Source organism: Dysidea avara, chromosome 3, assembly GCF_963678975.1.
Source record: "Dysidea avara chromosome 3, odDysAvar1.4, whole genome shotgun sequence".
Classification (NCBI taxonomy): domain Eukaryota; kingdom Metazoa; phylum Porifera; class Demospongiae; order Dictyoceratida; family Dysideidae; genus Dysidea; species Dysidea avara.
In genome coordinates this window covers 32,349,442-32,364,700 of record NC_089274.1, presented here as the reverse complement: position 1 = coordinate 32,364,700, position 15,259 = coordinate 32,349,442, and the positions used below count along the sequence as shown (strand labels likewise).

The window sequence follows — 15,259 nt, the reverse complement described above, 5'->3', positions numbered from 1 at the left end:
AAATGCAAAAAAGTACATGTAACTGTATTGCAAGTGATGTTCTAGCCAGTTGTAACAAAATTTATGTTAGTTGTCAAGCAATGATAACCAGTAATTCAGCATCTAGCAAAATTTATATTTAATTGGGAGAGAAATAAGGATTAGAACAACTGAAACATACACAAGATCAAACACTGCTGGCCACTGCAATTACAGTAGGACCATGATTATCTAAACTTCAATTATCCGAACCTTTGATTATTTGAACAGTAGAGGTGAGTGTTCTATTAGAGTATTTTGTCAAAATCACAAGTGTTCAGATAAGTGAATTAGTTTGGATAAATGAAGCCTTTTATTTATGGACAGAGCTGTGTTCAAATACTCTAATAGAACATATTGAACTGGCACACAGGTGTTCGGATAATGGAGGTCCCACTGTACATATACAACATTTACAAAATAAATGAAGATCACAGTGGTGGTCAAGAGAATACAACTGGCGTCTTCACTACTAAAAACCTTATAACTTATGAAGCCAGTTGCTATACAATAATAACACACAGATATGCAGCTGTGCTATGCGGGTGTGCCTCAATCTAGAGTAGTCATGACAGTGTTGTTAATCCTTGTTGTTTCACATGTACAGAATACATTGTAACAACCCCTCAGTACAAGCTTTTGTAGAATAGAAACTCAGCATTGTTTATGCAACTTCTGTGTTCAACCACTATACCTGCTCAGCAGGTTTTTTTCTACAATAACAGGCCAAAATTTTTAATGCTGATCATATATAGCTCATGCTTGTATAACAACACACTGCAGGTAGGTGTTTTAGCAGTAGAGTCACTTTCTCCAAGCTTAGTGTGAGTTTTGGGTATTTCTGCAGTGCTAGTTATGACGACAATACATAGAACACTAACACTGTTAAAAATCACTGGTTATCAAGGGAAGGGGGGCCCACTTCATGTAGTACAAAAGTCTCTGATACAGCATAAATTTATTTCATAACATATACCTTTTTGACCCATTGAACAACCAATCTACCCAATTACCACACAGGTACATATAGCAACCATCATTACAAACTAACCTTCCTTCAGTTGTAAATAAGACTTTATCAGTGGTAAAAACAAGAGAATATTCTCTGAATTATCTGAAATAGTTTCTGATAAAAGATCTATACCCATTGTAGTGAAATATTTCATGTGTTTTTTACAATTACTGATTACTAACTCAGTTAGCCTGACCCTAGCACTACTAGGATGTGATATCCAGTTAGCAATAGTACCAGTATCTATTATTGATAGATCATGACCTTCCAGTATTTGTTCACTACATAGTTTAGTCAATGATGGATCAATACTACACAACACTTCAGCAATACTAGCCAAACACTGTCTATTCTCTGATCTTGTCATTGTGTTGATATGAGCTTGTAAAACATTTAGTAATAGATCATCTATGACATCGGAATGATAGCTGTTACAAATATTTAACAATTTCACAAATCCATCATGTGATAATACAGGTTGAGTATTGAGCTCTCCCAGTTGTAATATGTGAAGCAGCTCCACCACAACCATCATCTTCACTGGACTACACTCATCTGTTACTAGTACACTAGACAGTATATTATCCATGATAGCAGAGACTGCATCTGGCTTCATGTATGGTGCAAGGTCCTTCAGCGCTACATGACAATATCCCACATAAATTTAATTTGATATCCTATCAAGCAATACATCTTATACAGGTTTATTACTATTTTGTAACATAATTTAGGAAAACTGATCAAATAATACCACATCACAAATTAAATGTACAAGTGAACATGAGCCCAATTACCAAAAAACAATGTGACCATTTTCTTTTTGTTTTCAGCTATGTTCTGACAGCACTTCAAATGAGAAACACAAACACCTCTGCAACTAATCCATTCTACACAAATTACAGATACTTCTTGTGATAGCCAGAACAAGAAGCCATGATGCAATAGTCAACACCTGATGTGGTAATGGAGAAAGAATGGAACACAAAGGTGTTAAGTCCATGATGTATATACTGTAGACAGTCAAGATATGAATGATTGAGGGATTAGTAAAACGCAGAATACGGAATAACAGAATTGCGGAATAACGAAATAAGCAAAACTTATCTTTTGCAGATTGTACAAATAGTTACATGCTCTATAGCAATCATACTTTATTTATACCTTGCAACAGCTCTGCATGGCACACCACAGCAATGGATAGCTAAACAGCAGCTGGGCGAGCATTAAATGGAACTAGTGAGCACACAACCAATCACCCTAGAATGATCTACCTTCGCTAAACTTACTTATCTGTACTCCTTAGTTGATATAGCTACAAAACTCCAAGACCTAGTTCTATTCTTAGGTTAAACTAACTGCCCTTCATGTGCATACAACTGAATTTATTAGAGTCACGCTAGAGTTCAGTAGGGAAGTCCAGTGGTTGTGTGTCTTTAAATGAATTTCAAAACTCTTCAGGTTTGAATCAAGAGTGTAGGTAAGTGAAGTTAGCAAAGGTAGATCGTTCTAGGGTGATTGGTTGTGTGCTCGTCCCATTTAATGCTCGCCAGCTGCTGTTCTATCCATTGCCGTGGTGCGCCATGTAGAGCTGTTACAAGGTAAATAAAGTATAATTACTATAGAGCATATAACTATTTGTACAATCTGCAAAAGATAAGTTTTGCTTATTTCGTTATTCCGCAATTCCGTATTCTGCGTTTTACTAATTCCCGAATGATTGAAGGAGTTAGTTAGTAAAAAATTCAGTTGAATAAAAAAATCCTTTTGACGTAATTTATCAGTTGAGGAATAAGTTTGGTGAGTTTGATTATACCGAACTAATATGTGACCGGCTGAGCAAAAACCGGCTGTATTCACACATTCCTCGAATTCCAGTCTACTGCATCTGTGTAATCTATAGTAACAAAAGAGTGGACAGCCAAAGTTTCATCCTTTTTTATGATGAATGGTCTTGGAGTTATAACGCTTGACAGTTGGAACATTGATAAACTTGATTTGTACAGCAACAATATGCAAAATAATTTACAGGTGCTCAGATAATCTATCATAACTCACAACTGAAAGCTACAAAGATGGGATTTGGCTCAATCTGTGCACCACGAACTGGAAAATCAGTCAAGGTATAGTGCTTTCCCTGTACTCCTCTGTGTTAACAAAGAAGAAGGCCATTCCAACTAAGAAATGATGACGGTGAACATTGTGTTTACTGCATCATAAATAAATGCCCATAACTCACGTATCCTTTGCTGTGTGAACATGAAACAAAGATTTTCTTACTCTCCATAAACAGGCAAGTCCAGTGGAGCATAGTTTTATTGATTTGAATTTAATTTCAGTGCGTACAAACACGATTAAAGCATGCGTAAATTTTTCATGTAGCACACATGTTTTTACCCAGTGTATTTCAATACAGTTTTATGACAAAATAGAATGTTACAAAGACAGCCGGTTTTCGCTCAGCAGGTCACATATAGCCAAGTAGCTATGAAGGAAAGGTGTCACGTAATGATCTCTACTATACAGTAACTTTTCTCCATTATTAATTTCCAAATGGCTCAGATCACGAAGTGATTGCATGCTATTTGGGATTATATGAAGAAGGCGAAGTCGAGCATATCAATGGTGTTTGACCTAGTTTCCTATTATTACCAGCTGTTAGTAGTTACTAATACATGGGCATGCGTGCCACGTGCTACTCTACGCATGCGCATGAAAAACTCTTATAAATACCCACCACACCTCACACCTTCGACCTTTGAATTAGCGAACCAATTTGGTTTGGTCAGGGAAGGGTGGGTGGGACCATTGATATGCTCGACTTCGCCTTCTTCATATAATCCCAAATAGCATGCAATCACTTCGTGATCTGAGCCATTTGGAAATTATATTTCAGAAGGCTCAGTCTCACATATCAATGGTGTTGTTTGTAGTTCCAACAAGGTGAAGTCGAGCCCATCTCAATCCCAAATAAGACAGCTACCATGAATACTATAAGGTTAGGTCTCACCGGGAGATGATGTAGATAACACTGCTCTACCAAAGGAAGCATCATGGGATGGACGATAATAATGTCTCCTGAAAACTGACTCTGTGCTCCAGTCTGCAGCTTTCATAATATCAGCAGTTGTAACACCAGCTCCTGCGGCTGCTGATGTGGAAGCTCCTCTAGTTGAATGGCCTGCAAAAATCGATACATCAATACCTGCTAGCTTTAATGTTTCCCGTAACCATCGAGCAATAGTGCATGAAGCGACAGGCTTATGAGGCTTAACAATAGCCACAAACAATTTGCTAGTATCCTCAGGCCGTAGAGAAGCCGTGGCTCGTTCATAACAACGAAGAGTCTCCACTGGACACAGAGTATTATTGTGAGGAAAAGACGGAAAAAAGAACTCCCGCAATTCTCTACCCTGTGATGACTGCTTGGCCAGTGCTGAGGGTAAGAAAACAACTCCTTCAGGTTTATACTGACGTCTGTCCAGCTGAAGGGAGGCTAAGTCTGCGGAGCGTGATGGTCTGGTAAGACACATTAACATTGTAAGTTTAAATGTCAACTGCTTAAGGGGTAAGGTATTCGAAGGGCCCAAACCCTCTAAGTACTGTAATACCACCTGTACATTCCATGTAGAGGTGTACCTAGGGAGAGGTGGCCTAGAGTGAAAGGCTCCCTTCAAAAGTCTGCTGATTGTGGGGTGTTTACCCACCTCTACCCCGTCCACTGGATCATGAACTGATGAAATGGCCGATCTGAAGGAATTCAGTGATCGTGATTGGTAGCCCTCCTCAAACAAATGGGCCAGGAAATTAGCCACATCTGCTATAGGGCCAGAAACGGGATCTCTATGGCGTTCACCACACCAGCGTATCCACTTGTTAAACAAGGAGTCATATGTTTGTGAGGACTTTGACCTCCAGGAGGCCAACATGAGGTTTGAAGCCTCTGAAGAAAGGCAGCTGTCTCGGAACTTCGCCCGGAGACAGGCCAGACGGCTAGTTGTGGGGTGACCTCCAACTGCCTCAGTTGTTCCCCCCTCTGCATTTGAGCCTCCTGAGGAGAGAGAAGGCGAGGGTAATCTCTCAACATCCTGAGTAGGACAGGATACCATGTCTGGGCTCTCCACACTGGGGCTACCAGAATTACCTGAGCCTGTTGGGATTCCACCTTGCTCAGTACTCGTCCCACCAAGCACCATGGGGGGTTGGCATACCCTCTCAACTGACTCCAGTCCTGTTGAAAGGCATCCACTGCTGCTGCTTGGGGGTCTGGCCTCCAGCTGAAAAACCGTGGCAGCTGGTAAGTCAGCCGTGAAGCGAATAAGTTGATCTCTAGAGGTCCCAGGGCTTCGTTGATCTTGTGGAACACTTGAGGAGCCAACATCCAATCTGACCTGTCCCTCTCCATCCTGGACTCGCAGTCTGCTACAGTGTTGGACACACCTGGGATGTGTTGGGCTGTGATTGTGATGTCCCTCTCCAGGGCCCACAACCACAGTGTTCTCGCCAGAGCTGTGAGTGCTGGGGAAATGGTTCCCCCCAGGTTGTTGATGTATGCCACAGCTGTGGAGTTGTCCAACTGTAGCAGAACTGCCGCTCGCTGCTGATCCTTTAGAAATGATTTCAAGGCCAAGTCTGCTGCCAACAATTCTAGGCAGTTGATGTGGAGTAGTTGTTCTTGTGGGGTCCATGAGCCTCCCGTGCTCACCCCGTTGCACACTGCTCCCCATCCTGAGAGGGAAGCATCGGACTGGATCACTATCTGCACTGATTTCTGAATGGTAGTTTTCCCATTCCATTGGGTCAGGTGATGCTGCCACCACCTCAATTCCTCTTGGGCTTCTGTCCCAAGAGGCAGCATCTGATTGTAGTTCTGGTTCCCCACTGCCAGGGCTTCTTGTAAGTTGGCCTGTAGAGCACGGTAGAACAAAGGTGCCACTTGAATGGCTTGTGCGGTTGCATTCAACTTCCCTATGAACTGGGAGAGTTGATGAGCAGATACAACTTGGCAGGTCAGCAGGTGGGTTGCTTCCTTGCGAATTTGCCGCAGCTTCTCGCCAGGAAGCTTGAGCTGGGTGCCCAGCGAGTCCACAATCAGTCCCAGAAATTCTATTTCCTGGGCTGGGGATAGGAGTGATTTCTCCTGATTGATGATGAAGCCCAGGGATTCCAGGAGGAGTACAAGTACTTCCAGGTGTTGTGTGGCCTCCTCCCTGGAGTTGGCCAGTATCAACATGTCGTCGATATAAATAATTATCCTGATACCCCATGACCTCAGCAGAGTCATTAATGGTTTCATTACCTTGGTGAAAGTCCATGGGGCGCAAGACAGGCCGAATGGCAGGCAGGTGAACTGGTAGCAGTTCCCGTCCACCATGAACCTCAGATATTTCTGATGATCCTGGTGGATGGGGATGGTGAAATAGGCATCCTTCAAATCCACTTTCACCATCCAGTCTCCTTGGCGGAGGAGATCCCGAAGGGTAGGAATTTCCTCCATCTTGAAGTGGGGGGTCTCCACCCAGTGATTCAACCGTTTCAGGTTGATCACTGGCCTCATCTGACCGTTCTTCTTTGGTACTAGGAAGAGGATGGAGACAAAACCGGTTGCATTTCCGGATTGTGGGATAATTGCTCCTTTTTGGAGGAGTTCCTGTATCTCCTCTAATAATAGAGCTTTGTGTTCTTGGGAGAACACCCCTTCTTGGGGTATTTGAAGTTGGGTGGGAGTCCCCACAAGGGGTATTTGATACCCTTCTATGGTATTCAATACCCAAGTGTCCTTTGTCAACACCTTCCAGGTGTCTACGAAGGAAGCCAGTCTCCCTGCCACCATTAAAGGCTTCTTTGCCTTTGGTGGAACCACTAACCCCATCCCCATTGCTTTCAGTAATGTAGGGTTTGCAGATGTTGATGACTTTGTCAAAACATGGCATACATGTGCATCTGCTGTACATACAGGTGCATTTATTGCCAGTAACTGTCATTTCTGTGGCTTCTTTGGGCGACTCCCTGGCTGGCGGACTTGTGGGTATGGTGCTGGACGGTGCTTTTGGGCGTACCGGTATCCCTGTTTGTTGGCTGGTCGGTATGAGTAAGCCTTCCGAAAACCCGATGAGGAGGAAGGGTTGGCAGTTGCTTTGGCTTTCTTCAGAGAAGCCACCTGGTCCAGATACTCGGACACATCTTTGGGGAAGCTCTGCCCAAACAATGCTGGAGCCTCTTCATTGAACTTCTCCTCCCGGTTCTGGGCCCACTCCACCAGGTCCCGGTTGTACTCCTGGAGCACACGAGTCCGCCGCAGGGCTGACATCTGGCAAGAGGCATTGCCCAGCAAAGTAATGGCGGCTTCCACTGCCTTGGCTATTTGCTCTGAGGAGACTTCGTCTGCCTCTGAGTGAAAAAGCTCCATCACCTCAGTTAGAGGCGCCACCGCGTCCAGCATGAGCGCCTGGATGCGGGATAGGCTCCAGTCGTTCGACTTCGTCGACTTGGAACACTGGGATGTCATCATTTGATCCAGCGAAGGCGTCTTCGTAATTGCTACCTTTGGTAGCGAGAAGTCGTTTCTTGTTTGGAGCCGTTGGGAATTTTTCATTGATTCGAAGCTTCGCTTCAGCAGCTTTTGGGTAGCTTCGCTAACCTCAACGACACGTGCCCCTTCGGAGCAGGAAACGTCGGCGTCAGGAGCATCATCGTTGTCCAGTGGCTGGATGATGTCCATTTCTTCCGCCCAGGAGGTGCCAGATATTCGCGATGACGACAAATACCCCGATGTTCCAGGCTGGCTCCCGTCATGAGCTGGGGTGATTGCTGTTGCTGCCGAAGAGGACGATTGCGAGGCTCCCCTGAGGGCTGCGATCTCCCCTCGCATCGCGGTCATCTGGTCCTGGAGATCCTGCAGGGTGCGTCCAAGTAGGGCAGCGTCGCTCAGCAAATTCAAACTCATAGCTGGTATCAGTAGAAGAAACAAGTCGCGAAGAAACACGTGTTCAACCAACAGCGGTGAGCTAAGAAAAAGGTCGAAGGTGTGAGGTGTGGTGGGTATTTATAAGAGTTTTTCATGCGCATGCGTAGAGTAGCACGTGGCACGCATGCCCATGTATTAGTAACTACTAACAGCTGGTAATAATAGGAAACTAGGTCAAACACCATTGATATGTGAGACTGAGCCTTCTGAAATATAACGGATAATACTACCACACTGTATGATGAGCATCTGTTTTCCAAATATTCACCAGTCAGAGTAACTATGACTATTTTTGCCATCATCCACCACTGACACAGTGTCCGGCAAAATACAAGACTTCATCATTCTGGTGAACTGACTTAGAAACTATTCTCCTTATATATACACACCTAACATATATGATTGTGGGTTTAATATATAATCACTGCTGTATACGACATTGTACCTGATAACGATGATGATGAAATGTCTGGTGCTGTCAAGACTGTTGTGGTTTTATCAAAATATAATTTTATACAAGGCATATCAACTAATTGTGGATTCATCTTCAGCACTGTAGTAATCAGGCCACATATCAATGTGCTATAGTCCAATGAAACTGTCTTCTTTTGTTTCTTTGGAAAGCTTACTTTGCTTTCAACATATGCAGGTGGTGTAGATAAAAAGTTATTTTGCATTACTGGATTTGAAAAGATAGTTTCCATAGTCAATAAACAACAACATTCTTCATTGCCACATTTCAGCACTGACTTGTTAGTAAACAACAATCCTTCATTACTAATAATATGACTGATGATGTTTGTTAAAACAGCAAACAGTTGAAAATGAACATGTAATATCTCAAATGATTTACCCTATAACACACATGACTTAATAACACGACCAATCAATAATAGTTAACATACTTTAACATCCTCACAGCTCAGAAATGACACAATTCTAACAAGTGACTTGGCTATCATAAATAATTCTTTACAAGATGACTTGATAATAGTTTCTGATATAACATCAAAGTGACTTGCTATTGATTTAGCCATGTAGAATGAGTTTGTATAACTACTAGATGGTAATGATGTCCGCTGCTTCTTAGCTGGTGGTTCTGCTAAGTTCATTTCATCATCTTGTTGCACCTTTGGAAGAGTTTGCAACATCATTGCTGCAAGAGATAAAGAGTAATCTCCTACAGAGAGTAATAAAATGTACAATTACATTGCAGCTAGTCTAAGCGTGTGTTACATGCTTGACAAAAATCACAACAAATGAGCATAACAAATTTATCAAAACTCACTCCCATCAATTTTCATGTACACAAATGGCCACAAACGAAGTGTCAGTGCTAAAGTATCCCACTTATTTGACAGAGATGGTGTACAATGATTACATGTAACAGTGGATCATTTATTATTTGTACCAAGGATACCAAGGGACTATGACATCATCAGAAATGCAAGTTTGGTTTGTTCTGGAAGGCAATGCAATTAAAACATATTCTATCACATTCACGTACAAAGAAACAAATGCTCAAACAAATGACAATTTTCACAAAGGAAGCTCAAGTACCAGGACCGTTAAGACTTGGAGTGCTGCATAGTGAGAAATGTGTATCATACCCACTCATCATCTCAGTAGGTGCCGTGAAGATTTGTGTATGTTTACAGTGTTTATAATAACAGAGATTGTTTATCGAGAAAAGGTGTGTGTGTGTGTAGGTACAACATAGGTAGGATAACTTGTTAAGCGCTACAATAGCTAGCTTCAGCTTTTGTTGTTTAATACCAGCCATAAATTTTCATGCCAGGAACCTTAGAACTTCAGCATGTGCATAGCTAACTGTAATGAGAGCTGTATGTCAACCATAAGTACAATGTTGAGTAACACATAATTAAACTTTACATGTGATAAAAATAATAAAATATTGATACCGATACTGAAATGCCCAATACTTTGGTATTATGGTATAAGGGCAATAAGGTATCATGCAATCATTTGGTATTACTGCCATCCCGGAGTAGAGTTGAGAATCAGATGGTGGTATCAACCATCAGCTGGTGGATAATGATGTTTATATTAGTAATTCCTAAAGTTAGAGTTGGTACAGTCAAAATAAAGCACCTTTAAAAGAAACGTATTACTAGAGAGCAGTTAGGGATGTACAGTATACCCTTGTAATTTTCCTAGCATTTCATACAAGAATTATCCTCAATTCACAAATAGTAAATAAAAAGAGTTACTTAAATACGATTACGATATTAAATGAAAAATGCTATTTAAGACGACAGAAGAAGTAAATATCGTGATGAATGACAACAACACGATATTGGGCATCACTAGTTTATGGCTTGTCCGGCTTAATCTAGTTGCTTCATATTTGATGCTTTTTACTACGTACAACCACATAATGTAGCCATTCTAATATATCGTACGTACTCAATTTGTACCATAGAAATACCATAATTAACAATAACACTTTGGTACCATGGTATTGTTTGAGGTTGCACCACTACTAGATACCTTATAAGCGCCAAGGGCACCTTGTGGCACTTATGAGCTCCTGATTCTGATAACTAATATTGGACAATATTTTCAAGTAGATAAATGTAGCCAATCTGATGGTATAAGAAATCCCCTCAGTATCTTTACATGAGGTACAAAATATTTACGTGATAATGATGCAAAACTTGTATTAAAGAATACCAGTTAGCTAACTTCTGTGGTTTTGCCAATGGGAAACGGGTAATTTTCACCATCGATTTACTGTGGGCGTGGCCATTGCAGCATCAATAAAACCAAAGGTTTTGGCTTGCTAGGTACGGAAATAGATATCATGTATTCATTCTGTATTTCTTCTACCCAGGATGATAAGATGTGGAGTTCTGTTTAATAGTGGACAGAATTCGGTCGACCTGGCACAAGGCAGCTTTATATCCGAAGAGTTAAATTTTCGTAGAGGCTGTGTTCTTCGAATAATTCGAAAATTAAACTCCTTCAAAAATAACCGGTATTTACAAAAGATCTTTTCCTATCTATAGTGGAGCAGTCCCAATACAATAACATCTAATGTATGTCTCAATTTCGATTGTACTGCTACGCATGGTCACCGTCTTCACTTAATTTAATGTGCACTTACAACAATAATTTTAGTGGCGCTAAGCATAACAATAGAGCATTCGAAAATTATAGTTTCAAAATTTGTTTAAACAGCTACTCTTCGAAAATTTCCCCTTCAAAATTAACGTTATATTGTACTTTGCATGGGAGTATCAAAGCGATGCTACGTATCATATTGTCAATACAGTACTTATCAGCTGCATTACTGTACTGTATGAGTGATACAGAACAGTTATGCAGCTAATTGAGCAAATACAGTACAGCTATGCGCTTAATAGGGAAAATACAGCACAGAGTACAGTTATGTGGAGAATTTATTTAAGGAATGTTACAAAAACAACACACTGTAAATCGCTAAAACCAGCCAAACTAATCCTACCAGTTTGTTCTACGGCTGAAATAGATTGTATAAACACTTAATGATCGTCTGATCATGAAGCAACTTCACTTAGACAGCACGATTGATTATGTGCATAATATTGTAAATCACTAAAACTAGCCTAACTAATCCTATTATTTCGTTCTACGACTAAAAAGTTTACACTCTGTTTGATTTTAACAATAGTTAAAACAATAGTGAAACATTGTCGATTTTAACAAAACACTTACGTAATTTACCATAACAGTCTGTATTTGCTAATAATGATTTGAACTATTTAATTCTTACAACTGTTAAAACAATAGTTTTAACAATTTGTATTGTTAAAACAATAATTTTAACAAATCCTATTGTTAAAACAATTAGTTAAAACAATATTTTTAACAATCTGTATTGTTAAACCAATCATTTTAACAAATCATATTGTTAAAATAATAATTTTAACAATTCGTGATGTGTTATTTACTGCATATCTGTGGCTTTGTTAAAAAGATAGTTCCATTAAACTAATTGTTCTTTTATAACCATTCAAATGGTTTAACTACTGTTAAAACCAAACAAAGTGTAAACTTTTTAATGGCCCCTACTATACTTACTGATATCCTGATCACTGAAAATCGCTCCGAGCCAGACGACCAGGAAGTACAATATAACACTTAAAGCACCGCCTGAGCTTGTGTGTATGAAAAATACAGCACTCGGGGGTGTCTTGAGGCAAATACAGCACTTGGCTTCCCCTTGTGCTGTATTGTCCTCTCTACATGCCCCCTCATGCTATATTTTCCATACACACAAGCTTAGGCAATGCTTTAACTATATGGTAGTCTGGTCCTGGTAGAGTCTATAAAGTATCAACTCTCCAGGACCTTCCAAAAAAATGTACCTACGCGTGGTCCAAGTTGAACCGTTTAACAGTGATCCTTACACAACTGTTATATAGACATACATGCAACAAGTGATTGTGGGTTTCAATTTAATTTATTACCATACCATCTTACAATGTTTTCAGGTAGTATAGATATATAGTAAGCTGGTGAATGGTACTGTACCTATACAGGATGCATTATTGACATGACAACTTCTATGTTGTCTCCTATAAACACATACCACATTGCCTCAAATTATGGCCTGGATGTTGTAAACAGCTTTTCACCCCAGCCCCTAAATAGACCGGCAACTGTAGGAGGCCAGCATTTATATGGTTTAGCATTCACATATTTCTTCATGCCTCAGTGTTGAATCCTGATATTTCCCTCAGTTTTTTTTTTTTTTTGAAGATTCAAGCTTTAAAGGAAGTGATGTTTGTGAAAATTCTTCACTTCATTGTTCAAGACATTGCATGGAGTTATTAGAAATTGTGATTGCACTGGGTGTTCATTCGAGACCTGGCATTTATTCAAAATCAGGTGATTATTTCTATTATGATGTTCTATACCTCTGGTGACTAAACGGGCTGGGCATTTATACAAGACTAGCTGTAATTCGAGGTATCACAGTACTTGTTTGTTAAGCCATTCTCCTCTAGTTTTCAGGTAGTTTGTAAAGTATGGAAAAAGGAATAGCAGAAAAATGGAATAAGTAAAACTACCTCTGTATTTTGGATATTTATATACTATATAGTAATTATAGAGTACACCATACATACTCCTGTTGACACACCATGACTGTAAATAAAAAAAACAGCTGGGCTAGTGTCAAATAGCATGCGGTAGCAACCAAACATCCTATCTTTACTAGTTTTCAGTCCATCCTTAACTTTAAGCTAGCCATGTTACATACAATTTTCTTATACAGTACAATTAAAGTTTTGCTAATATGCATGAGGACAGATGGACAGACAGACACACACACAGATACAGTACATGTACTGAAGTAGTGGATACAATTTCCATACCATACCTTCAACGGACATTGGTCTAATACTCAAGTACTGCTGTAGAAGAACTCTACCATGACCATCACTCATTTCTTTACTACACAATTTCCACACATCCGAAAACATAATAGATAATTGTGTAGTAGGAATAGATGACAAGTACTCAAACAATTGAGCCTCTATACCATCATCACCACTTTGTAAGATCCTCTTGATAGTCCTCACTGGTTTATCATCTTCATTAAATAACTGCTAATAAGAGTAGCTAATAGTAAAGAAATTAAATCTCTTACACTGAGAAAAGCATTATCTGTACTTCCAGATCTCCATGGTAACACACTGACTATTAGATCATGATATAGCCACTTCAGTGAGCTGTACAATACAAACATGCATTGGTATGCAAGTGCCCTACATGCAGGACCATAAATCAATACACTGAGAATAGATCAAATCCAGTTTAGCATACATGGTATGTAGGTTGCTTTTAAATCTCTATACATGAATCATACACTATCATGCAAGTAATAGTACAATGAAGCCAACATACAGTTTAACTAAACAGCAGAATGGCATGTAAGTTAAATAAATCACAAATTTACATATGAAAGCAAACAAGCCCAACCTAACTGGAATGTACTAATTAGGGGGGGGGGGGGGGGGGGGGGGGGAGTAGAATTCTAAATCACAGTCACTAGAAAATTCCATAGCAACTTGTTGAAAGCAGTTTGGGCTTAGTTTTGACTAACCAATACCAGACATGGGGCCAAGTACATGAGTACTTATACTTAAGTACAGATTTGAAAGTACTTGTACTTTACTTAAATACTTTCTTAATTTCCCCAATGTACTTGTACTTATACTCAAGTACTTCACTAAGTACTTGTATGTACTTGAGTACTTAAAGTACTTGTAAGTACTGCAAACACTGTACGTAGTTTGTACACAGTGGGTGGGTGTACAATGAGAATAACAAATTGTATGAAGGTGCAGTTTACAACTTCTTGCGATTCTTCTACTGCCTTCCCCAACCTTACTATGTATCACGTTGCCACAATTAATGATGTCATAGCATTCTGGCAAACAAAAACAATGCTGCTGTTCAAGTCAGTGCATTCAAAGAGTTTAAGAGAGAGAATGGTTGACAAAAACTTGAAAGTATCAACCCCCCCTAGGCACACTTACATACTACAATACACTGAATACAGTGTATATTTTACTACAGCAAAATGTACTTGTACTGTACTTAAGTACTTCCAGCATGTACTTGTACTTTACTTAAATACTCTCTTGATTGCTGCAGGAGTACTTGTACTTGGAAAATTCAAAAGTACTTTACTTAAGTACTTTTAAATGTACTTGGCCCCATGTCTGAGTCCAATACTGCCTCGTCACCTGGGAAAGTGAGGCTGGTTTTTGGGTGATGTTTTTTCATGGGCCATGCCCACACCTTTGTGGTCCCTATTATCGTACTGTATGATAGAGAACAATCGTCTGCATTAAAACACTCAGTCAAGCTATATTGTCCTTAGTCTCCTTCTGAGATTGCAGGTACAACTTCCTGTTTCCATATGCAAGCACTGTCAGTTCATTAGACTGCTTTGTAAACCTCTCATATCTAAAGGTTGAATCTTTTAAAATATCTATGGTTTAAGGGGAGCAGCTAGTTTTCAGTGTTGGTGACTTAGCAACTCCATAGTATTTTAAACTGTAGGTGACTGCTCTATTAGAGTGTTTCGATTGTTTTAGACAAATAATTTAACAATGCTGCAAAGAAGCATTGTAGTGCAAAATTCAACTTGGCATGACGACCTTTATTAGGCATTTTCCGTTGGTCGTTCTCATTCCCATTTTCCTAGAATTCTACTTAGCCCTACTGAGGTGTTACACCATTGTCTGCAT

At 40.0% G+C, this 15,259-nt stretch overlaps 1 protein-coding gene across 3 annotated transcripts in view; it reads right to left on the bottom strand.

Moving 5' to 3' along the window:
* Positions 1-15,259, bottom strand: part of LOC136250729 (nucleolar pre-ribosomal-associated protein 1-like) — a 59,592-nt gene that overhangs the window by 8,671 nt on the left and 35,662 nt on the right. For 2 of the 3 annotated variants that reach the window (XM_066042957.1, XM_066042958.1), the window contains exons 18-22: positions 13,651-13,732; positions 13,381-13,606; positions 8,900-9,174; positions 8,440-8,848; positions 1,070-1,669 (exon numbers count right to left, since the gene is read on the bottom strand). In XM_066042957.1, the coding sequence (XP_065899029.1) occupies positions 1,070-1,669; positions 8,440-8,848; positions 8,900-9,174; positions 13,381-13,606; positions 13,651-13,732 (1,592 nt within the window). The remainder of the gene's footprint in view (positions 1-1,069; positions 1,670-8,439; positions 8,849-8,899; positions 9,175-13,380; positions 13,607-13,650; positions 13,733-15,259) is intronic. The other variant, XM_066042959.1, reaches the window with a different exon arrangement.